This window comes from Filicampus tigris, chromosome 18, assembly GCF_054856515.1.
Source record: "Filicampus tigris isolate MCC_2025a chromosome 18, RoL_Ftig_1.0, whole genome shotgun sequence".
NCBI classification, from domain to species: domain Eukaryota; kingdom Metazoa; phylum Chordata; class Actinopteri; order Syngnathiformes; family Syngnathidae; genus Filicampus; species Filicampus tigris.
In genome coordinates this window covers 7,353,730-7,378,867 of record NC_141234.1, presented here as the reverse complement: position 1 = coordinate 7,378,867, position 25,138 = coordinate 7,353,730, and the positions used below count along the sequence as shown (strand labels likewise).

Genomic DNA, 25,138 nt, shown 5'->3' with positions numbered 1-25,138 from the left:
AACCTCATTTTTTTTCCCCCTTCAGTAAGGCAAAAAAAAAAAAAAAATGACAGATGTCATGGGACCCAAGAGCTGTTAGGTGCCACATAAACAGCATTTAGATTCAATACCAGTGTGTTTTTTTCCCCTCTCCGAAAAAGGGTTAGCTAAAGATAAATGCAAAGAAAAAAGAAATTGAATTTACCTCGAAGGAAAGCGCTCCCTTGTCCTTGGTGGTTTACGCTTATACTGCCTCCAAGAGGCGAAGGGGGGGAAAAAAAACACTTGAAAGTGTTTTACGTGATTTGACTCTGGGTGTAATGTTTATTTTCAGATTAGGGACCGTGTTCAAGCCAAGTTGACATTTGCCTGACTTCTAATGACTTTCAAAGAATATTCCAGAAACTTTGTAGCATTCCATTGTTGCAAGGTGCAATTTTTCCAATTCTTTTTACTTGTTTAAGCTTCACACTCGCTTCGACGTCCCAACAGAGTTCCTGCTGCCTTCCCAGCCCTCTGGTGTTTAATCATGATCAAAACACATTACAAATGATTTGTTATTATATCAAACTGCTATCACATTTTTAATTTCACACAACCCCGAAGACGTGCACGCATCACAGTTTGGAAATGCTAATTAGTCAACTCTATGAGTAAATAAGCAGCTAGGGCTTTAATACTCAATACAGTTTGTGCCCCTTTGTCGTAGATTTCAAACTGCTCACCCCCTTACATGTCCCGACAGAACTGGTGCTAATAATTTTTCATGTATTTTGATCATGATTAAATATGAAAGGGCTAGGAGGGGTTAGCCCCTCTCATGTTTTAATCATGATCAAAACACACAACAAATTCTTAGTTATTGGAGCAAACTAACATTACACTTTCAATCTCACTCGCCCCCTGGAGGGTTTAGCGCACCACAGTTTAGATTGGATAAAAGGAAATGCTAACTACCAGTACATGAATATACTGTAGTAGTAGCTAGCTGTAATACTACAATACAGTTCTTCTTTGTGGCTCTGGAGTGTTGCAAGGTGACATTGCCCCCTATTTTTTTTCAAAGTGCTCATCATAAATCATAATTAAAACACATGAGACATTATTAGCTATTACACTTTAAATTTCACACCTTTCCTGGTGGGGTGCATGTACCAGTTCGGGAATTCCCAAGCAAAATAATGGGAAATTGTGACTAGTCATAACTACATGAGTGTAAAAGCAGCTGGCGCACTACAGTAATACTCAAGCTAGTGTATCTTTATGGCTCTCAAGTGTTGGAGGGTGTGTGCGGCTTAAAATATTTGGGAAAGGCAATGCAATTGTTTTGATGGCATGCTTCATATTTAGGACTCCGGGTGGCAGCATGTTAACACCTTGATCAGCTATTCCTACATATTTTTAAATTGCGCAAAACCTTTGACGTCCAAAGTTGGCACCCCCCCAGGGCTCTCATATATTTATCAGGATAAAAACACACAGGAATTTATTAGTTATCATACCGAACAAATGTCAAATAAAGCCGATGCCAATCATCCAAATTGACACGTCACAATCATCAAAACGGACTCCTTTGTAAACAATGCGCTTCATCATCTTTCATTAGCTGCCTTTTGTGCAACTGAGGGAATCGAATGTGATCGCGGGAGTTGAAAAGGACAAGAATCCCAATCCAATTAGGCAACCCATCTTCAAAAGAACATGTGTTGCCTCCCTTTTTTTTTTTTTTCTTCTCCTGGAAACAACACAAAGAACCGCGGCACATCTGTAGAAATGCTTGCGGGCCAATTGACCATCTGAGCCTTTTTAAACTGATAAATAATTGAGGGTTTTCACAGAATCCCAAATAGCTTGCGAAGGCAGAAGGCTTCTTTTGCTCTCTTTGACGTTACATTTGTAAGGCGTGATGATGGCTTCTTAACTTCTTAATCAGGGTGTGGAACAGACCAATCAGGAGCTGTTATAGTCATCCATCCAACCGTTTTTTTTTTATTTTTATATCGCTTGTCCTCTTTTGGGTCACAGTTGAGCTGGAGCCTTATCCCAACTGACTTTGGGTGAGCGCACTCCTGACAGGTTACCAGCCAATCAATCGCATACTGTATATTGATAACCACTCACATTCACAGTTCTGGAAAATGAAGTGTCTTCAATGAACCTAGCACCATTCATATTGTTGGAATGTGGGAGTGTGTGTTGGCCAGATGCGCTGACCAGTATGTCACCATGTTGCACTGCCATGTTAGTAATTTCCAAAATGTACGAACACGCACTATGGAGACTATCCCTCTTCACTGAGTCATGTCTGAAAGGGAGAGGCGATTAAATGCCAGCTCTACTGTTATGTCTCAGTATGAAAGGCAATGGTTTATGTTGGCTCACTTCCACAAGGAACATACGGTGACCCTAAAGCGACAAAAGATTGTGAATCACTTCTTTATGAAAGCTGTGACGATTTTTTTTTCCTTTTTTTTTTTTTTTTTTTTAATGAATAAGCTCAAGTGCTTCATTCACATGGTCAGTATAGTCATTCTTTATGTAGTTCTGACTCGCCTCAGGCACTTAGAAGCAACACACGGTGCTTAGGTCTGCCCTCCTCCGTTCCAAAGCCACAGTAGCCTTGAATCCCTGTCCACTTTTGTCCCCTTATGTCCCCTTCTGTCCCCTTATGTCACGGCCAATAGGCCTTGAATTGAGTTGAGATTACCCAGGATGTGTGCGCGGTGTTGTTTTTGTTGCAGCTGGTCACTGCGGCATCCCAGAGGGCATCGTCAACGGCCAAGTGATCGGGGAGAACTTCGGTTACCGCGACACAGTGGTGTACCAGTGCCTTCCCGGCTTCCGGCTGATAGGCTCATCAGTTCGGATCTGTCTCCAAGACAACCAGTGGTCGGGGCAGCTTCCCATCTGCATACGTAAGCAAAAGAGAAACAAATGATGAATCTCATCAAGCGCCTTGGAGGGTCTGTCTCCATGACAACCTTTTGAGCCAAACGGCCACTGAGCTCTTAAGACGGCTATGTATACATTGCACCCATAGCAGAGGCTTCATTATCACATTATGTTCCATCTGTTCAATAAAGAACATCCTCATGCGGTGCTTGATGCACTCACTGCACCACACCATAAAATACAAACCGATGTCAAGGAGGTATTTGGCGAGAGCTAGCCGCTTCCTTTTTCAGCACTCTTTCATCTGCAAACAGACTCGAATCAGTTGGTTGGCGGTCTTGGTTCCAAACTCTTTAGTTTGGTCCACGTGATGTGAAAGCAGTCGTCTGTCCGCTGTTGTAGGTCTCAAACTGGGGTCAGCAAGCCATGACCTCTGCAAAATCTGCAATAAATGACATTTTTTTAAAAAGTACGTGTCTTCATATTCGGACAGACGGGCCAATAAAACAAGTTCCTTTCTGCTGAAGAGGTCATAAATAAATAGGTTAAAATGTTAAAGCAAAAAGAAATAATTGTCATGGCTTTTATAGAGTCGCATGTTATGTTTCCTCTTCAGCAGGGCTCAGGGCCACTGATTTTCCACAATTTGGGAGACCTGCTGCAACTGCGGCAAAGAAAAAAAAAAAACTGACCCAAAAGCAAATGTGATTTTGAAATGTTTAATGAATTTGTCCTCCCTACAACATATTTATTGAGCTTTTTATGCAAAAAATGTTCAGGCCCAAAAATAATTTTGCAAGCAAATGGAGATTAGCGGCACACACATATACACTTGTGCCTGTGGGTGTGTGTCTGATGGCATTAGATGAAATTTGTACACAAACTTTTGATTCTCCCTGATTAATTAAAAAAAAATCCCACATCCCATTCTCTGCCATCCTCTCTCATCAGCGTTCCTCGCCCGTTTCCTTCCCCGTCCCATCAACCCCCTCCGCTTCCTTTCTCCGACTGTCTCCTCGTGCGAATGTCAAAAATAGCCTCGTCAGCGCTGAAACTTTTTAAGCAGTCCCATTGAATCAAGCTAAGGGATGAATAATTACCACGCCAAACAGCAAGACACTCAAAACCAACACCATGGGGGTGGCGAGGGACGATATTTCCTGAAATGACATCCGTAAATTGCCCGTGAGGCCTTTGGCGCTGTGTACTGATGAAAGAGATGAATGTCTATGAATCAACGCCATGCCGTGTGAGCCTTATTTCTTTCTTTTTTTTATGCTCTTCCAGACATCAGTTCCTCTAGCTGTATAATTTCTTTTCCTCACCGAGGAATCAATCACGTAATCGAAGGAGAAAATGGAGTAGTGCTTAACCCATAGTGCTATCCCAATGACATATTCATGTCATTTCACAATGGGTCTGAAAAAGTCTGCTACTGAATGAGTTCATGAGAAGCAGAAAGCTCAAACATTTATAGCAAGCTTCTGAATCATAAACATGCCTCCATAACAACTACACGTGCTGCTCGTCGTTTGCTTTATTTGGAAATAAGATATGCATACTGTACATCAGACCCTTGCCTAACAGTCAAATTAGTGGGACTTAAGTCACCTATCACCCCGAAAATTAAACATGAACAAGGAAGTACTGGGGGAAATTACTTAAATGATTCAATTTGCACATTTGAGGAATTATATTATTATAGAACATGTCGGCATGGGTTTTGTCCTTCTTCCCTTCCAGCCATCAGCTGCGGCCACCCAGGCAGCCCAATCTATGGCCGCACGGTGGGTAACGGCTTCAACCTCAATGACGTGGTCAGCTTTGTGTGCAACCGGGGCTACGAGATGGAGGGGCCGGCCCGCGCCCACTGCCAGGCCAACCGCCAGTGGAGCCACCCGCCCCCAACGTGTAAAGGTGGGGAGAAAAGTTGAGTGTATTCACTCCTAACTGCATTTTGGATAAACCATAGTTTATCATTTTGCCCTAACCCTTAAAATTGTAAATATGAGTGCTAATGGCAACCTCAAACTTTCCAACAAGCAACAGTTTGGCAGATTTTTCAACCAATTTTTGCTGCTTCAGTCTAATATGACTTCAAGTCACTGTCAAACTAAACATAAAACAAAGTGAATACCAAGTTTTGTATTTGACCAAACCACATGAGTTTGACTGAAAGTATATTAGCTTAATGCTAACACACACTGCAAAATGCCATAGATGGCCTAATAAAACTACCATTTGTTGCAGTATTATAATCTTTTGAGAAATAATATATTTCCCCCTCCTATATGAAATATTTAAACACAAACGGTGCAATATATTTAGACAGACAATATAACAGCACTCACTTGCTTATATTATTTCTGCTGTGTGAAAAACGACTAATATTACTACAGTTTACTAGTTCTGACAGTTGTCTTCATGTATATACAGTCTGTATGCATGTATCATGTTGCCCTCGGTGGCCAAGTCCGAGATTCTAACCCAGACCCATCACCTGCTTTTCAATACAAGATTAAAATAAGATTTATTTACTCCATTGTCTAGGAAATTTAGTGAGATGCCCGTCCTTAACCGGTCTTTATGCAACAATTGGTCACTAAATGCAACAGAGCGAGCATCCATTGTGGGTTTGATTCAAAAGATAATGTATATGTGTGTGAAATATGTGGGAGCCACCTCCCGATTGTATCCATTTCCCTTTCTCGTGTTTTGAAGTGTTATTGAAGGGGGAGGAGAAGTGATCAGGTTAATGCCAAATAACACATGCTTTCGTCTGTGTGTTTGTGTTTGTAGTGGTCAACTGTTCGGACCCTGGCATCCCGGCCAACTCCATCCGCCAAAGCAAAATCGAGCATGGCAACTTCACCTTCGGCACAGTGGTGTTCTACGACTGCAACCCGGGCTACTATCTGTTCGGCTCGCCTGTGCTGAGCTGTCAGCCCACCGGGCAGTGGGACAAGCCGCTGCCAGAATGCATCGGTGAGGCATGCACGAATACAGTACTACTCAGTCAAGGTTATGGAAATGGAACAAACATTAACTCCTTGTGACATTTATACTTTTTATTTGCGTTAATATAATGTTACCATCCCACCATTACGGGCATTTTCTCACATAACTTTTTTCATCAAATATTTAATTTAATTTAATCTGATATTATTCTCATAATGGAGAATACAGTATATCCTCAAATTATTACTTTTTTCCTCACAGTGGTCCGACTATTTTGTTTTGTATTGTAAAAGTACAACTGTACAATTGTTTTCCCATACAGTTACAGCGGCATTCTTCTGAATAGTTCAACTTCATTCTCGCCAGTTTGACATTTTTCAGGAGATGACTGACAAAGATAATAATAATACAACGAATAAAAAAGGAACTCCAATTCGTGTTGCTTTTTTGCTGTTGCATTTTGGAGATTTCACTGTGCTAACAATCAACATACTGTATTGCACTTTATTCAAAATGTTAGCATTTAAAACACATTTTCAAGGATTTCAAGCCCCCATAGCAGATATTCTGACCCCCGGTGCTCTTGTTTTCACTCAACATCAAAATGAACACAACTCATGTAAATTTATTGCCTTTGCATCCATTTTTGAGAGAAAAAAGCCAAAGCGGTGACACTTGCCATCATTGAAATGTTATCCTCAGTGTCCTGCGGCCATCTTTTCCTTTTTAAGCTCCATCAATCAGCTTCTTTACAGCCCTCTCTCTCTCTCTTTCTCTCTCTCACTCTCTCTCTCTGTCTCTCTCTCTCTCTCCCTCTCTCTCCAGTTGTTGACTGCGGCCACCCCGGCTCTCCCCCAAACGGCGTGCTAAGCGGAGATAAGTTTACATTTGGTTCGACGGTTCGATACTCCTGTCTGGGTGGCAGACAGCTAAAGGGGGAGTCGTCCAGGATGTGTCAGCTCAATGGGATGTGGAGCGCCCCCATGCCCTTTTGCTCTGGTAATATATGAAATGCACACACCGTGCAAACATCAGATCAATAGATGGAAAGGATTTCTTATGGATTCGCGTATTAAAACATACACTTGAACTGATTGAAACGCGCTTTTAGGGCTACATGTTGTCTTTTGCGGGACACTGACTCTCACTTGCACAGTTCTCCAAATGAGATGAGAAGTGTGCTTGCTTCAAGCTCTTTGCTACTTCCAGTTGAACTTGACTGTTTTGCTGACACACGAAACAAGAGACTCAAACAATTCATACTAACTCATTCACTGCCATTGACATATTTGTCTTTTCACAGCAACATATAATGTGAAATGCCCTAGGCTCATGGAAATGACTTTAGGTGTTTACAGTAATTATAAACCCTCAAACGGTTGCTTTTTTTAACACGCATGGAGAAGTGACGCATACAAACAGCGCATGCAACACACAGGCATGAAGTGCTTTTGGGAGTGTGTGAATTTCTCGAGCAGTTTCTTATTCGACCATATCACCGGTATTTATGCATTATATGTGAGCTACATATTTAGATAAAAAAGTAATCATTTTACAAAAGAACATGTCATTTTAAGAGATTTAAGTACTGTTTTGAGAAACACAATCATAATTTTAAGACAGTAAGGTCATAGAATTGTGATTTTGCGATAGGAAAGTCATATTACGCCCATTAAAAATATGCCAGATCTTTTTTACACAGTATGCTGGGTTTACAAGACTAATTAAAAAAATCTGACCATATAATAGGGCTGTGGCCATTGAATATTTTGGTATTTGGATATCGGACTAAAAATTTTATTGAATAATCGAGCATTCGGATGAGATTATTTTTAAAAAACAGCCGTTTTTTTGCTTGGTTAAGTCAAGTCAAGTGATCCGTCACACCACCATGCGCTGCCAGGATCAACGACAAAACTCGTCTCATGGCACTGATGTCAGTGCATTGCCGTATTTGGGAAGATTTTCATTTCAGTTCTCACCACGTTGGCAACATGTTATTGGCATGCATTGCTTAGGCTGGCTTGACAGCCTTCACAATCGTGCACACCAAATAAACAAGGTACCCAACGCAGAAAAAAAAAAATCCTCAAGCATTTTCTTAAATCAAGGTATTTGAATTACTCGAGGACTCGTTTCACCCAGTCTCTATTATCATGGCTTTATAAAACATGAAGGGTTTATTTTAACGTTGCAATTGTAATCATACTTCTTTACAATGTTATTTTCAGTCTGTCCCTAACAGTTCTTTGTATTCAAATATTTGGCCATGTTTGCAGCGAAGTAATGGCATAGTGGAGGTGCTGGCTGATGGCGACAAATATGTATGCTTTTAATTCACCTCAAAAGCCACATTAGAGGGCTCTCATTTAGACTCTATCACATAAATTTTATGCTGGTTTTTCAGTGAACCTGAATTTCTATTCACATGCAATAGTACTTAATGCACTTGCATAATGGATAACTGTGAATGAATTTGGCAGTGTTCTGTCCATATTTGCTCGTAAAGAAAACAAAAATGCAATCAAGCAAAAAAAAAAAAAAAATCTATGCTGAAATGCAAATCATATATTTGGCCTTGAAAATGAAAAATCTAATTCAGCCCCTGAAATTCCCTGACTGTTTCTGCTTTCATTTAATGGGATTAATGGGCAATTTCTCCTTGGCTGGTCTGCATGCTGGCTAATGATGTCACTGATAAATGATCAACAACAACGTGAATGTTTGAGCTTTTCACAGCACCATTTTTATCAAACTAATGGAGTAATGGAAGAACTTGATTTGTACCATAGTCATTCTCTTATATAATGTGAATGTACCCACAGAGGCTACAAGTAGCAAATGAACCGCACCAGGGCAATCTGATTGGAAGTTTAGGAGCTTTAACGTCATTCCCCCTCTATAACTCCTTCTTTCAATTGAACTAGCCTAACTTAGCATTATGGCCATATTTTTAGCTTGTCAGCCTTTCACGTATCCTGCACCCTTATTTGTTCGTATTGGCAATTATGACCAATAATTGCTTGTTTTAGTGCCGAGGCAAATGTAGAAAAAGTCCTAATACGACAATAGAAGTCATATTATGAAATTATAAATGTGTAATTTCACGAGAAACAAAATGCATTTTATAGGGGAAAATGTTGTGACAAACGGGTATAAAGTTGAAGTTTTGAAAAAACGAAGTCTAGAGAAAAAGTCAGTCAAAAGTTCAAATAATGTGAATAAATAAATACTAAAAAAAAAAAAGTTTTGTTTTGAAAATCGTCAGAATTTTACCAGAATGCCATGTCATGTTACATACATGTCAAGTAGTAAAGCAACAGCAGTAATAAAGTAACATTTATGATATAGATTGTGTGTGTATGTCTGTGTGATACAATAATGTGCATGTCTCATGCACACACATTTGTCAAGCACAATTTACTGACCGTGCAGTTCTCCAAGGACGAAGCAAAGATCACACTCTCCACTCACACACGAACAAACACACACTTGCTCAATTTGAGTGTACGCACGCACACACTTGTAATGGGTACTTTGGTGTTGTTGATGTTTTCATATGAGCTGCCATCAGGGACATCATTCAGGGTTATCTCTGATACACACTACTGAATGTTTTTTTTTTTTTTCTTTTTTTCTTCCCTCCTACACAGGTGACACGGCTGGCTCCTGCGGCGATCCGGGCATCCCGTCCCACGGTTCGAGAGAGCAGACGGATTTCCGCATCCGCTCCAAGGTGTTCTTCAGCTGCACAGAGGGCTACGAACTTATCGGCTCGGCCGAGAGGATGTGTTTCCCGAACGGGACGTGGTCGGGAACGCAGCCTTTCTGTAAACGTAAGAGGAGGAAAATGCAGGGAGTAAAAGCAAAAAAGTCATCAGAGAAATACTCAATTTATACATTCCCTGAAAAATATGAAGTATTTATTCTTTGTTACTTCCCACTACTTGGAATATTACTTAAATATTACTTGTTGCTCATTTTCCAGCCGTCCAGTGCGGTAATCCCGGAACTCCCAGCAACGGCAGAGTGTTTCGTCTGGACGGGACCACCTTCTCCCACTCGGTCATCTACTCCTGCATGGATGGCTACCTGCTCTCTGGCGCCACCACCAGGCTGTGTCTGGCAAATGGGACCTGGTCGGGAATACAGCCAAACTGTACCAGTAAGACACAACTATAACAATAACAAATGCTCAATTACTAAATTAAGTCCTGCTGTTCATGTTTGGTTCCTGCCTCGTCATTTCAACCTAAATGCTTTACCTATTATTTATTTATTATTTGCTTTGCATTCCTTAAAAGCTGCTGATGTGTGATCATTAGGCTTCCTCCCACTTTCCAACCGTGCTTTAAATTATTCCCGTGTCCGACTAATGGTCGAATGGTCCTCGGCTTTTCCATGCCGCCCCTATCGACGCTAAAGAATGACGCGTATGACCATGATCAGTGTTTACTTTAGCTAATTGTTTAATGAAGTCGAGAAGAGAGAACGGCCGCCGTGTGCAACATGCCACATCCCTAAACAGTAATATGACATGTTGTTAATTAACATGGGTGAGAAAAGGCACGGTAATGTGTCATGTCAACCAGAGTATTATGGAGATGCACGCGTGGACAGACAATATAACAATACTCGCGGACATATTTTCTTTAATTTCTGGAAGGTATGAATAGCATTTCCATTCATTTCAGTGCGGAAACATGATTTAAGTTACAGGTGTTTTGAGTTACGAGCGAGGTCATGTAATGAACAAAACTCATATCTCAAGGCACCACATTTGATCTTTTCAAGACAACACTGAAGACATTACACTTATACTGTATAACAGTGTATATATACTGTCCCCTCAATATATGTCAGCAGAACTCAATTCAGATATTTTCATTTAGGGGTGTACATGCAATACATCAGTGTATTGCATATCCAATACTGTATTGCTGCCAGTGCTTTTGACAATAATGCCTGTTAAGTCATTTTGAGGGGAAAGTAAAGTTATGCTCCAGTACAAACTGTGCACTGACTACCTTAGATTGTAGTTAAGTGGCATTTCTTCAGTGCTGTCCAATGAAAAGACAATCAAGTAGTCAATCTCAGTATTTACATAATAATGGGGGTCTATTCGCTTTTTGAGATACTGTACTGTAAGTTTTTTTTTTTTTTTTTTTTCTCCCCATAAATTTAGTTGGACTTAAATGGCCTCTGATAGGACAAAAGGTTCCCCACGCCCGACTTACAGGAAGAAGATGACAGGACATCTATTAATAGCGATGTACGCATCCGGTGGCGGCTTTAGAGGAATTTAAAATACCTATTAGGCTATGAAGGACAGGACTTTATAGGTACAGTCAAGGGAATGTTAATGTGATTCCAAAGAGCGACCCAACACAACCTCGGCCGCTCCCAGATATCACTTGACTTGAAGCCACTAAAGGAAATTAGATCCATGCTAATGTGGGTGGAGTGAATGGACAAGGCCCTAACACAAACCTTACTCCGAAACCTAACCGTAACCCTGATCTTTTCCTTTATGCAATTTCTAAGTGATAAACTGCGGCGATCCTGGAGTTCCGGCGAATGGCCTTCGCTACGGTGAAGACTTCAACATCGGCCAGAACGTGACCTTCCAGTGCCAACCCGGATACAGGATGGAAGAAGACGGCTCACCCATCAGGATGTGTACTCAGAATGGGACATGGAGCGGGAATATGCCAATATGCACTGGTAATGGCCAGAGCGATGTCACAATATTTTGTGCATGGTTTTGATGATGTCAAATGTATCGCTATATGCCGATTGCGTGGTGATCAATACGTTGCAAGAAAACCATTGATGCTACATTATGACTGCTATATAACTGAAGAAAATTCACCAATCAATATCATTGTTGTCATCAACGATATAAAAGATATCACAGTACTGCCATGCTAAAAGAAAAGACATATATATTACTATCTCATTGTAACTGAAAAAAACACGCTATCAATATCAATATGTGTATCGCATATCCAATACTGTGTTAATTCCCCAACGATACCAGCGGTATCACGATACGGAAGTTGTGAAATCATTGGTATAATGGAAGTCAACCATCATGTCATCGTATTTATGCGTCCGAAAGAAAGTAAACCTCAAACGGTACACTGCATTATCTATGTAACTGAAAAAGACTCCCAATACAATATTTGAGTATTTTTTTCACCAATAATACCAGTGGTATCAAAATATAAGGTTACTTCTTGCCCTCCCCGTCTAGCGGTGACGTGCCCAACTCCCCCCGTCGTCAGCAACGGGGTCCTGCAGGGCAGCGACTTTGAGTGGGGCAGCAGCGTGACCTACAGTTGCTCACCGGGCTACGAGCTGTCCTTCCCGGCTGTTCTCACCTGCGTGGCCAACGGAAGCTGGAGTGGAATGCTGCCGCAGTGCTTACGTAAGCCCGAAACCCACAATGCATTTCACCGGCCATGCAGCATTAAGATCGCCGGTATGTTTTTCTTGCAGCCAAGTTTTGCGGTGACCCCGGTACCCCAGCGGGTGGTTCCCGAGAGGGTCGGAGTTTCATCTACCAATCGGAAGTGACCTTCACCTGCTCCTCGCCGTTCCTTCTGGTCGGCGCGACAACAAGGCTCTGCCAAAGTGACGGTAGCTGGAGCGGTACGCAGCCGCGGTGTATAGGTAACAATTTTGGTTTGTCTTTTCTCTGGTTGCGGTGAAAAAAAAAAATCGGACTTTTTTGTTATGCTTAAGGAAATTATATCACTCCTGAATACAGGTACAACTGACAGTTTCCCTTGTTTCTCTGCGATTATTGTACGGATTTCAACATTCAGACACCACCAAACCATAACTTTTGTTGTTTACCCCTGGGGGATGGGTCTGCACTCTCATTTATTGTTAATTAGTTAGTTGGTAGCAAGGGAACAAAGTTAAACCCGAGTAGACAAGCGACAGGACAAGTGCTTTAAGAATAATGAGAAACACAGTTAATTAAGAACTTGCGTGCAAGGAGACAGTTGAAATTCAACCTGATGGCTGCTCAAAGAAGTCTCTGTCAGTTTCTCCTTAGACGTGTTCACATTTGCAGCCATGAACAGGCATCCGCCTAATTACAGACACCTTTCAATATACAGAGAAACAAGGTTTGATTTCTTATCCTACATTTTTCAAGTGCAAAGGCATATACCTTTAATCACAGTTTGCTTTGCTGTCTGCCGTTTCGTTCTTCTGTTACTTCAATCAATGTGACGTACAAAGACACATTGTGCTTTTGAACGTATTCAGGTGACTTCCATGCGACTGTGTGGGTTTGCCACATAATTTCTGTTCGGCTGCGGATGCTTGATTCCGACTTGTTTTGTTGCTCAGCGGGGAGCCGCTAGCTATCGCGGCTAACGCCTCTGTCTCATATCCCTCTGCCTTAACGATCAGCGCAATTAAGGGCCCACCCACACGTGGCATTTTGCAGGCCTTCGCTCCCGGTTAAGCGAAGCGCTGCTCATCAAAGCAGAAGTCACACTAACGTATCAGGAATAATAACGACGGAGGACTAGACAGAAACATGTTGTAAATGATGGCGGTGGGATAAAAGGGCAAAAAAAAAAAATAGTCACCGCTCTGGTTTATTATAAGGAGGGACTTTTTTTGCACACTGAGCAGTTATCATGTTTCTGATGTAGTCTGAATCAGAAGAGGCTGCCCTGGCCTTTTTTTTTTTATCTTAGCTTTAGCTGCAGAATACTTTCCTTCCATCTCGTGGTATCTACAGTATAGAGACAATAGGTGTCAATTACTCCTGGATTTTTATGAATAGTGGGGGAACACAAAGAGAAAGTTGGCTAATAACTAGCTCCACTGAGAGTTGCGGGAATAGAAACAAAAACAGGGAGATGTGACCATTTTTGGACAATTTGAGTGATTGTTGTATGAATCTTCCTAAGTCATTTCTAAATGTTGTTGAATAGTATAAATTTGGCCTTGGAGCAAGACTGCTATTTACTGAATTATTGCATCTGGTTGCTAGCTTGCAGGATTATGCAAATATTCAAGACTTTGTATATTTTAGTGAGATTATGTTTAGATTTAAAAAAAAACAACACTTTTTGTTGATAATTGTTGACATTGTTTTACTCGGTGAGTATTTCATTTGCAGTTGTCAGCTAAATAACAGCATGTTCACTCGGTGCTCCACCTTGTCAAAAAGCACACGAACACAGATTCAAATGCACCACACCAGTCACAGAAGATCCAAATCAAAGCCATTTTGTTCACGAAAGGGTTAAGATAAACTAAAATAACGGTCTACATCTTTACTCCGACACTTCAGTACAAACAGATGGACTCGAATGGTTCACGGCAGTCACAGAAGATTATCACGACATTAAACGGGCCGAGTTCATCTGTCGATGCTGGCCGAAATGAGGTCTAGTGAGCTATGCGGGAAAAATCAAGCGGCCCCTGCTATTTAGTCAAAGGCTAAGCACATGCGACGCTTGGCGCGGCACTTCACACGCGGGCGTGATTTGTGAGTAGGTGCTCCAGCGTCAAGTACACGCTGACTCATCATTATGCCAGAGTGTTGCTTTAATAACACACACACGCGCGCAACTCTCTCTCTCACACACACTCTGTATTCTTTGGCCCTCCCATAGGTGACTTCAAGTAGAATGTTGGGACAGCTTGATAACATCTCAACACACACAGAGGGCTGCACGAGTTCAATCTTTGTGTTGGGATGATGTAATGCAGGAGGACGGGAGCAGAGGTGAAGGAGGAGAGAGGGAAAGAGGAGGAGAAAGAAAGTGTGTGAATGAGGAAAAAGACGGGTGGATGGATGAAGGAAAGGAGGAGAAAGAAAGGGATGGCTGAATGAGAGGGAAGAGGAGACGGTGATAGGGAGGAATAAAATGAGTCGGAAAGGGGTTCGGGAATGAGGGAGGATTGGAAGAAAATAGCATGATGGAGTAACAGAGGGAGAAAAGGAAAGAGAGAAGGGGGGTGGGCACCTAGGGAGCGATAGCGATAAAGAAGGTGAAGGATGTTAAATAGAGTGATGGAGAGAAAGATGAAGGGAGTACCAAAAAGGTATGATGGAAATGAGGAAAAGAGAGAGGGGGTGAATAGAGAAAAAAAGAATGCAAAGATAAAGAGGTCAACGAGTCGGGCAAAAGAGGGAGGTGAAGGAGAGAGATGAGCAATGGAGGGAAGTCGGTGAGCAGTCAAAAGAAGATAAAGTGCAAAGAGAGAGTGTGATGGAAGGATGAAAAAGAAAAGGGACAAACCAGGAAGGTGGAGGAGAATGTGAAGAAGGGAGATGAAGCGTGGAATGAGTGAGATCACACCAAAAGCAATTATTTTATGGGAGAATTTGGTGAACGTGAGAGACTTTTGGTCAGTACAAGGGTTTTTTGTCCAGTGAGAGATGTTTTGATGAATGTGAGAGGTGTCTTAGTGTTTTGAGAGGCTTTAGGTTAGTGTAAAAGTGTTTTTGTTTTTTGGGGTTTTTTTTTTACTGATATTTTTTCCAGTGTGTGTGAGAGATGTTTTGTTGAGTATGCCAGGTTTCCTATGAATGATAGATTTGTTTCATGTTTATGAGAGGCTTTTTAATAAATGTGAGAGGGAAATGTTATTTGGGGCATATACTGGCAACTCAGAGCTCTCTTTCTCTTTCTCTTTCTCTCTCCCTCTCTCACACTCTCTCTCTCTCTCTCTCTCTCTCTCCCTCTCTTACACTCACTCTCTCTCCCCCTCTCTCTCTCTCACTCTGTCCCTCTGTCTCTTTCTCTCTCTCATAATCTGATTCCTCTTGCCACTTGGTTTTGCGATGAAGCTCTACTGCCCCCTGCTGCTGCGCTCGCGTATGGCAGCCTCTGTTGCCATGACAACAGCGGGCAGTGGAGAGGAACGAGGGAGTAACGTTTGTGCTCCTTCTTTGCAGAGCCGACCAAGACAAGCTGTGACAACCCGGGAACGCCCAGATACGGATCTCTCAACCGCACTTTTGGATTCAAGGTAATACAGTCAACCCCCATTTATAGAGACTGTCGCATAACATCACTTTAAAGAGACTCTCTCACAACACAGTTCTCCAAATAAGAGGCGAAGAATGCTTGCTTCACTGTCAGTTGAGGTATATTCTAAAACGGATACATAAAACGAGAAAAGAGAACCAAACAGTGTATATTTAACCATCAAAATGTATTTGTTTTTGTAATGAAAGTCCGTTTCATGCACAAACATGTGAAACGTCATAGATGGGCTAGCTGAAACTAGCATTGGCGTTAAAGTAATTCTTATCCTAAAACAATTGCTACTACTTAACACAAACGGGGCAGCCACGCATGCAAAAAGTGTGAACAGCAATAATCACTGGCATATATTCTCTCTGGCTATTACTGGAGCTCACAAATACACCAAATAAAACTCACAACAACTAAAAACCTCCCACTTTCCCAAAAAAAAACCTCTCACACTCATGCCGAGAAAACTCACACTCACAATAAAACCTCTCACACTTTGCCACAAAAACTCTCCCACATAGACCCCACTTCTCGCACTCGTCAGAAAATCTCTCTCTCTCACACTTGTTTTTTTTCATGTGAGAGAGTGTATGAGTTTTTGTCTCTGAGGTGGCAGTTTAGCAGTTTCCCTGTGTCTGGTGTCTTGTTGTGTCTCAGGTGGGCAGCGTAGTGTCCTTCCAGTGCCAGCCAGGTCACCTGATCCAAGGCTCCTCCTCCAGAACCTGCCAGCCGGACCTGAGATGGAGCGGCATGCAACCTGAGTGTATACGTAAGAGTCCCGTTCAACGGCCTCCCATTCCGTCTTTATATTTATTTATATTTATTCATTTTTGGTCTTCCTCTTGGTTGCCATCCTCCCACAGCACACGCATGCAAGCAGCCCGAGAGCGCGCTCCACGTGGACGTGGTGGGCATGGACCTGGCAGGCTTCGGCTACACGCTGGTGTACAGCTGCCAGCCCGGCTACTTCCTCGCCGGGGGTTCCGAACACAGGGTCTGCAAGAATGATGGCACCTGGACCGGAAAGATGCCGATATGTCGTGGTAAAAATAAATAAATAAATAAATAATAATGATGATCATAAACAACTATGTGATGATGTTCTTGAAGTAAATGTGATTACATGAGGAGAGCATAGAATGAATAAAACTAAATGAGTAAAAGTGTCATAATTAATGATGTACGTGTGTACATCAATGCCTTGTTAGGCTTTTATTTTGAAGTTGGCCCTCACATCAGTCGCTGTGACGGCTGGCTTGACTTTTTATTCAACTCGAGGCAAGCTTGATCATAGCCATGCTAGTGGCTGGTGCAATATACGTGGTACACAAATACGCAGTCAGTCGAAATTGGTGCGCACATTCATTTATTTTCAGCGAATTTATTGGCACCCCTGCTAAAAAACTAATAAAATACTTAACTATAATAAATTACTTTCATAAACATAATTCAAATTTAAATTGAAAAACAAGATACAATATTGGGGGAAAAGTAAATTGTAAAGCAAGTGAATTCTTTTTTTATATTTTTGTGTTACAAAATTAATAAATATGATTTGAATATCAAAATACAGTGAAAATCTTAAAAGTCGTTAGCCACGCCTGGCCTGCAGTAACCTTTTTATTTTTTTTGCTTGTTTCCTTCCCCAAAGGCTCAATAAGCAATTAGTGCCAATCACGTGACCAGCACTGCATTCTAATTTTCTGCCGCCTGCATCGATGGAAGATTAAGCCTACATCTGGCACACTACCACATTTTGTACCAATTTCCATGTCATCAGCGGGTGCCACGTGCTTAATGGAGCCAAATATGTATTCACATACTTTGTATGCTTACAGCTGGAGAGAAGAAGAAAGCTGTGAAACCAGCAATGGGAACTCCGAGCCCCAAACTAAATGGTTAGTACTGATTCCTTTTTGATCCGTGCAGTCCCAAAGACATCATAGTGGCGGTTGTGCACAGCCCGCAGTGGAGTGTGACCGCTGCTTACTTGTCTGCCGGCCATGTTTGTTATATTAATTTCTCAAAAGGTCACTATTTTGGCGAGGCGCTAAATGCTTTTAAATGTGAAGTCACAGCTGTAACAAATGTTTCCGTTTAGCGCCAACTGCCAGCAACGTCTGCCGCATAATAACCAGCTATTTACATCTACATTACATCAAACTGCATTTAATGGAGTTCATGCAAGGCTACTTTTTACTATGTTGCAGCTGCAGTACTATATGACTGATATAAAATATACCTATCTACTGGGGTGGACTAAATTTTAATGATCCGTCTATACTGAACGCAACTTTATTTATAGAGCATTTTAAAGCAACAAAGGGCTATACAGTAGTGAACAATTAAAAATAAAAACAAAGTTGGAAACCGTAAAACAAGGGCAGAGTCTCATGCTGAGTTGAAGGCTCATGAACAGTACATTGATTTAGTTTTAATGTAAATATTTCATTTAATTTCAGATTTTAGTGTAGATCTTTTTCAATAATTACATTTGAGTATGTTATTTTACAATAGAAAAAGAAAATTATAAATAATTCAGCTTTAATCATGTACATTAAAAATGTTTTTAAATTCAATGCTGTGTTTTTCCTCATATCTGTCTATCTGTCTATATGTATGTATGTATGTATGTATATATATATATATATATATATATATATATATATATATATATATATATATATACATTCCAATAATGGAATTTGATAATGGGTATATTTATTTGTATCTAACAATAAATGTATTTTACAATAATATAATATAAATGTATTTTACAATAATATAGTGAAGTAAATACACAAATGTTTTTTTTTTATGGATTGGCAATTGGATTCCAGTTAGCAGCAACTGTTTTTCCATGCAAAAAAAATTCTCAACATTTTTTTAAAAACATGAAATAATTATTTTGCACATTTTTAATTAAGTTCCAGGTTGAAGAAATGTTTTTCCTTGCAAGAATGACATTTTAACCTATTTGTAATGAAAAAAAATTTTTTTTTTTAAATTAGTCTTTATTTTTCCATTTACTTCTTCACTTAAACAATGACAGAAATGGGGTTAGCCCATTCTAGTTCGCGGTGGCACTTATCATAGGCATTTTAACTTTTATTTTTTATCTCCCCGATCCCGCAGTCCCTGACGACGTGTTCGCCCCCAACTACATCTGGAAGGGCTCGTACAATTACAGGGGCAGAAAGCAGCCCATGACGCTGAGCATCACCAGCTTCAACGTCAGCACGGGCAGAGTCAACGTCACCCTGAGCAACGGCAACATGGAGCTGCTGCTCTCAGGCATGTCGCACATGCTGCTCAGGGCTAAGATGAATGAATAAGAGCACATACAAATACAAATATTTTGTGACATTTTATAAAATATAACAATGATCAATTCATAACAGTAACATTTAAGTTGTTAAAAATGTTTGGATTATTTATTTAACATGTTAACTGTATAAAAATGTAGAAATAATAATTATACATACAATAAAACAAAGACAAACTGCATCTGACATGTCTGTGACTCCTCCTCCAGGTCTTTATAAGACGTCAGAAGCGCGTCTGCTGTTACTGATGTACCACGTCAACTACGTGCAGCAGGGAAATCAGCTCAAAGACTCCACCATTTCTCCTGCCAAGATCATAGAAGACTCATGGACCATGGATGGATTTGTAAGCGTCAGTGTGATCACATCAAATGCATGCCGCGCATAGTAATCCCTTGCTATTAACAATAGGAAAAATGATTTAAACTGTGAATACAGTTTAATATCATTTCAAACTCAAAATAATATGAACATTAATTCTCGTGTGCATACCAATCAAGTCCGACACTTTTTCTTGAATTTGGTTGATTCCCCTTGTAGGTGTCGGTTGAACCCGACGGTTCCACTTACGTGTTCCAGGGCTTCATTCAGGGAAAAGACTACGGACAGTTTGGACTCCAGCGACTCGGTAATTGTTCATTCTTGAATGAATTGAATTGAATGACTTGATGATGATGATGATTGTGGAGGCTAACTTCCTGCCTGCAGGTCTGAACATGTCGGAGAGTCAGAATTCACAACCGCCTCAGCTGGGCACCAACAGCAGCTCGGTGGCCATCGCAATCCTGGTGCCTTTCTTCGCACTCATCTTCACTGGCTTCGGCTTCTATCTCTACAAACAAAGGTTTGTGCAAAAGACTGCATCAAATGTACGTGACAGGCTTTTCACACAGTTAGAACAAACTTTCCACCCTTTGTTTGCTGAAATGTTCCTGTTTTGAAGGGCCGGTCCTGTCATGATAATGAGCCACGGCATGCATACACTGGCTTAAAATAATATGATGTATACTTTTTAGGAATAAAACAACTTCCTGATTTCTTAACCGCAGTCTGAAGGAGGTATCTTAGACAGATGAGTCTTTTTTTGCACTATGACGTCTGAAGTGGGTAAAGGATGCCGTCAAAGTCATTTTGGGGATTCACCATGGAAAACCCCCAAAACCCTTTAAAAATTGTCCTTACAAAAATATGTTGTATGCGCCCACACTAGTCTAAACGTGGCATTCTGATTACAATAGCGTACGTGGAATATAAGTTTTTTCTGAAGCTGAGTCATGATTGGTTGTTACCAAATGCTAGTTGGTTGTTAGCAACTGTGATGTCATCTTCAGTTGACAGCAAGTGACAAAATGGCCGCCCCCTGAGATGGATAAAAACAGGTGGATTTTGCTGTGTAATTTGTATTCCACGAACACAATATTAATCAAAATATCAAGTTTAGATGTGCGAGGCTGCATAGAACATAAAATTGTCAAGGCATTTTGTTGGTTTGCCTTCTGCTTGAAGTCAATTTCAAGACTTGTGCGTTGGAAAAGCGACATGAGGGCCATTCACTGTTTGTAGACGCTCAGGATTCGCGAGAATCGATAGCAGGTATCAATATCGGGCTGATACCAGCCTTATTTTAAGGTATTGGGTGCTCATGGAGGCTGCCAATACCAGCCACCGAAGTCCGACTCAGCAGTAGTTGGCGCTAAACTGCTGCAGTTTGACACATTGGCGAATCATCGTATACGACATAAAGAAAGGTCTGTTCACATTGTTTTGTCATTTAGTTAAATGAAATGTTGTATTTCAAAAGTACTACAGGCATCTCTACTCAGTATCGGTGAGTACTCGGTCTGCAAAAAAAGTGGTACCAAACATCCCCAGTAGACGCTTTGTCTTACCAGTCTGTTATATTATTTTTCTGTTTTTGTTTCGTTTTGTTTTGTTTTGTTTTTTTTGCACATAGGACCACACCGAAGACCCAATACACGGGCTGCTCGGTCCACGAGAACAACAACGGGCAGGCCGCCTTTGAGAACCCCATGTACAACACCAACGCTAAGGCGGTGGAGGGCAAGGCGGTCCGCTTCGACCCCAATCTCAACACGGTCTGCACCATGGTCTGAGGATCCATGACAGACAGGAATTGGAACGCAAAACAGTTCCCAGCATTCAGACTGGTCTGGAGTTTCACATTGCGGAGAGTATCAAAAGTTTTCGTAACACAGGGGTGAAAAGCAAAACAAAAAAAAAACAACTCACGAGCAAAAGAAGGGATGAGGGCAGCCCTGGAGACGGCGTCCTTAATCCTGAGTGAACGGCGGATTAGAGTCAAAAGGGAGCCCGGGCCCCAGTGGAGCAGATGAGCGAAGGAGGAAGGCTGACTCACGGAATGCTTAAACTGCTCCTTTTCCATTACGGTGGACGAGAAGGCTGAGGGAGACGCAGACAACCCCGAACTGAACTGGAAGTCGATTAAGCGAATCGTCGTGAGAGTAGCGGGGTGTGGGGGGGTGTTGAGATCTTCAAATCCCCTCGTAGCTAATCAGAGCAAACCTGAAACTTGGAGCTGTTTTCACAATGGGGAGCTGTTCCCTGATGCAGTGAATTTCAAATGGACTCCGATGCGAGGCGGGCTAACAAAAACGCTGAGAGACGAGACATTCTGCCTCTGGCACTAAAGCACATCGGACAGGAAATGCTTCCTGTCTGCCCCTGAGAACGGGACACTTTGACGGGATGGGCCGAGACGGACCGCCGTCGGAACGGAACCAGAAGCGGGGTTTGCCGCCCTGCCAACGTGGGCCGCGGGCCGTGGTTCCACTGTGATCCTGCACTCCGCGAGTGCTTCCTCCTTTATTTGTTACTACTGCAGAGTCTTCTGATCTGTAAATCAATTGCGAATATATAGAAATATATATATTCGGGAGTGGTCACCACCTATATTTTTGTGCTATATATTTGCCACGGGGGCGAGGCCAGGATGGATCATAGCAACAGATTATCACGTCGGGTTTTTAAAAAAAAAAAAAAAAAAAAAAAACATCCAGTTGACCACATTTTTCCTCCTTTCTTTGTTTTTATTTTCTTCCTTTGTATAATGTGAAGTTGCGCACTTTCATTGCTCTTTGTGATCTGCTTGTCGTGAGTTTCTCTGTTGTTTTTTTTGTTAACACCTTTCACACTGGCTTTCTAAGATGGGTTTTTAACACCAACGCTCACTGTCCACACTCTTTTGCATTGAAAGCATTTATCACTGTCGCCCAGATGTATCTAATGATCGAAATGAGAAAAGCTGCAGCAGCTGCGTGAGCACAATTCTTGTGCGACACGATACGTTTGCCATAGGGCGAGGGCAAAAATAAATATTAGCAGCAGATTATAATGTTGAATTTTGGGGGGGAAAAAAATGTGACCACTTTTTTTGTGTGTGTTATGGCGCTTTGTGGTCTGGTTTGCTTTGCGTTCAGGATCCGAGGTGCTACCGTATTGCAAAAGCGTTCAATTTGGATTCAAGTGATATGAGCTCCTTTCACACTGGCCAAAGAGCTTGCTTGTTCCCCTCTTGTCACTGTCGACCAGGCATCAACACACATCTACTGTAATTATCTGAATATGTGAAGCCGTAACGGCTGAATGAGCATGCATTTCGGAAATTTGTCAATGCCGTGCTTTGGAGGATAAGTGCCGGCTCGATCGCTACATTTTACGACGACTAAAGTTTCAGTTCTCTATGAGAGATCTCAGTTCCTCGTTATCAGAGCCTATGTCAAGGAACTTTATCGGAACCAATTGGATGCCCAGTGCTATACATTGTGGGGTTTTTTTAACTGTGCATTTCAAGAAACACAAGCCGTATTATTTCTCTCTTTTTTTTTTAAAACCACACGTAACTGTTCCTCTTGTCGGCCTTAAAATGAGCAACAAATCTTTTATTTTTTTATTTTTTATTTTTTTTGCAAATTGGCCAGTCAACTTTGTTTTTCGCTGTCCTATGAGTGCCGCTGTTACATATTTATTTATTTATTTTTTAACTTTAAGATGCTGCCAAAATGATATTTTATTGGCGGTTCAGTTCTTCCATGCTCATTTGGACAGTTTGGAGTGATTGTCGTTGTATGTACGTTGTTGTTCTGTTGTAGTAGGTTTAGTTAAGTTTTCACAATGAATCCGACACAGTGCCTACCAAAAAACAAACATTTTTGGGGACCCCACCTTCTATACACACTTATCCCACTTTCAATGGCATTTTTCTCCCCCAGCCCCAAGCCACAAGCTTTTACCAGTGACTGCAATAAGATTGGATGACTGAAGCCCCTCTTCGCCCCCCTTGACGGTACACTGGAAGTATTCCCTGTTTGAGAATTTTAAAAAAAAGTATTATGTTTAAAAATATATATACCTAACTAAACAAAGTGTTTTGTACAGAAATATATTTTTATGATGAGATTATTTGTAAAATGTAATGAATCTATTGTGTAAATTTTCAATGCAATGTAAGATTAAAAAAAAAGGCCACTTGCTTTTGTAATTAACATGACTTTTTCATTGTGTGCTGGGGCGGCGGGTTCTCGCTTTAAAACGTTGCTTTTGGGTTCAAGTGTGTCTTAAAAAATCAATAAAACAAACTTAAACTTGAGAGAAAAAAGACATGTTGCGATCGCACCTTGAGATAAAGTCCCCAAAACGTTGGCCTGTTCATTTTGTCTACAGAGGTTTTCACCAAAAATTCATTATGTACTATTTTAAATTGATGCTGCTTGAGCAATGAAAAGCATTATGAATTTAACATTTGACAGTGTAACATAATTACTTCTTTCTTCCGTTTGAGAAAAGTACAGCAATCTCAATCCATTTCTCCGACTATATATATATATATATATATATATATATATATATATATATATATATTATTCATTGATAATTTGCAGTCGTAATATTGAATTGACGATGAAGAACCTCAGAAATACTCATGTTGCGCGATTACGTCAGTTAGGAAAAAGGGAGATTAAGTTGAAACGGCTGTCTTTTCCTATGTTCGACAGGATGCAACTTTCATCTCGACGACTTATTCCAACAAAGGTTAAAGAAAGGTGGCATGAAGGTGAGAAGATTGAAATTTCTCTTTTGAAGAGGCCGCAGTTCTTGTCCTGTCAGCCAAACGCTAAGTTAAAATTGTTCGTTGTGGTCCAAAATGTTGCGAAATTCTACTAATTGTGTTTTAACAGGTGCATGCTGTCATACTAGCGGCGTTTTTTTCCCTTCACTTTTTTCGAGGTTCCAAAAGTCACCAAAATTGTTTTAAAAAGAACGTCAAATGGTGGTATGAATTCTTGCGGCGCCCTGCTGGTAAAATGTCACTTTTTGACAACCAAATTTGGCGCATAGCAATAGCGGGTGAAATGTTGCTGAATGGGAAATTGATACGACTAGTTATATATATTTTTTAATCGTACATGAATTTCATTTTATACACACGTGTGGTGTACTTGTCAAATTCTCCTTGTCTGCTTGTCAAATACAGTAGCTTAAAATGTGCAGGGCTTTTGTTGTTGTAGTATTACCCCATGTGGCCAGTAGATGACGCCCCAGCACCATGTTTACGTCATGTCAAAATTAAATGGTAAGTAAAACTTTAACAGAAAAAAATATTTAATAGTCAAATATATATTTTAAAATGTTCTTGTTTTCCCAAACATAAACTAAAAATTTCAACTGAACACACAACGTTGTTCCTTATGCCTCCTCAATGACAAAAGATTGTTGTACAAATTAACTAAACTCTATTAATAGAGCAGTTTGAAAACAACCCCGGCTGCATACAAAGTGCTGTACAAAAAGTAACAATCAGACATGTAAAAACAAAGACAGTTAAGCTAAACACGTAAACACACAAAACAATACTGACAAATTATATACATGAAATAACGTTTATTTTTTACGGAAGGGTTTTTATTTCTCTACTTGCTACTTGCA

The 25,138-nt window shown here is 40.9% G+C and overlaps 1 protein-coding gene across 2 annotated transcripts in view; it reads left to right on the top strand.

Moving 5' to 3' along the window:
* csmd3b (CUB and Sushi multiple domains 3b) overlaps positions 1-23,697 on the top strand; it is a 318,466-nt gene extending 294,769 nt beyond the window's left edge. For both annotated transcript variants that reach the window (XM_086013828.1, XM_086013830.1), the window contains 18 exons: positions 2,721-2,894; positions 4,615-4,788; positions 5,671-5,856; positions 6,655-6,828; positions 9,483-9,665; positions 9,818-9,994; positions 11,374-11,553; positions 12,086-12,259; positions 12,331-12,504; positions 15,767-15,840; positions 16,506-16,617; positions 16,712-16,891; positions 17,687-17,746; positions 18,984-19,142; positions 19,384-19,526; positions 19,715-19,802; positions 19,883-20,018; positions 21,129-23,697. In XM_086013828.1, coding sequence (XP_085869954.1) covers positions 2,721-2,894; positions 4,615-4,788; positions 5,671-5,856; positions 6,655-6,828; positions 9,483-9,665; positions 9,818-9,994; positions 11,374-11,553; positions 12,086-12,259; positions 12,331-12,504; positions 15,767-15,840; positions 16,506-16,617; positions 16,712-16,891; positions 17,687-17,746; positions 18,984-19,142; positions 19,384-19,526; positions 19,715-19,802; positions 19,883-20,018; positions 21,129-21,288 — 2,708 coding nt within the window. In that variant the 3' untranslated portion in view covers positions 21,289-23,697. The remainder of the gene's footprint in view (positions 1-2,720; positions 2,895-4,614; positions 4,789-5,670; positions 5,857-6,654; positions 6,829-9,482; positions 9,666-9,817; positions 9,995-11,373; positions 11,554-12,085; positions 12,260-12,330; positions 12,505-15,766; positions 15,841-16,505; positions 16,618-16,711; positions 16,892-17,686; positions 17,747-18,983; positions 19,143-19,383; positions 19,527-19,714; positions 19,803-19,882; positions 20,019-21,128) is intronic.
* Positions 23,698-25,138: the final 1,441 nt, after the last annotated feature.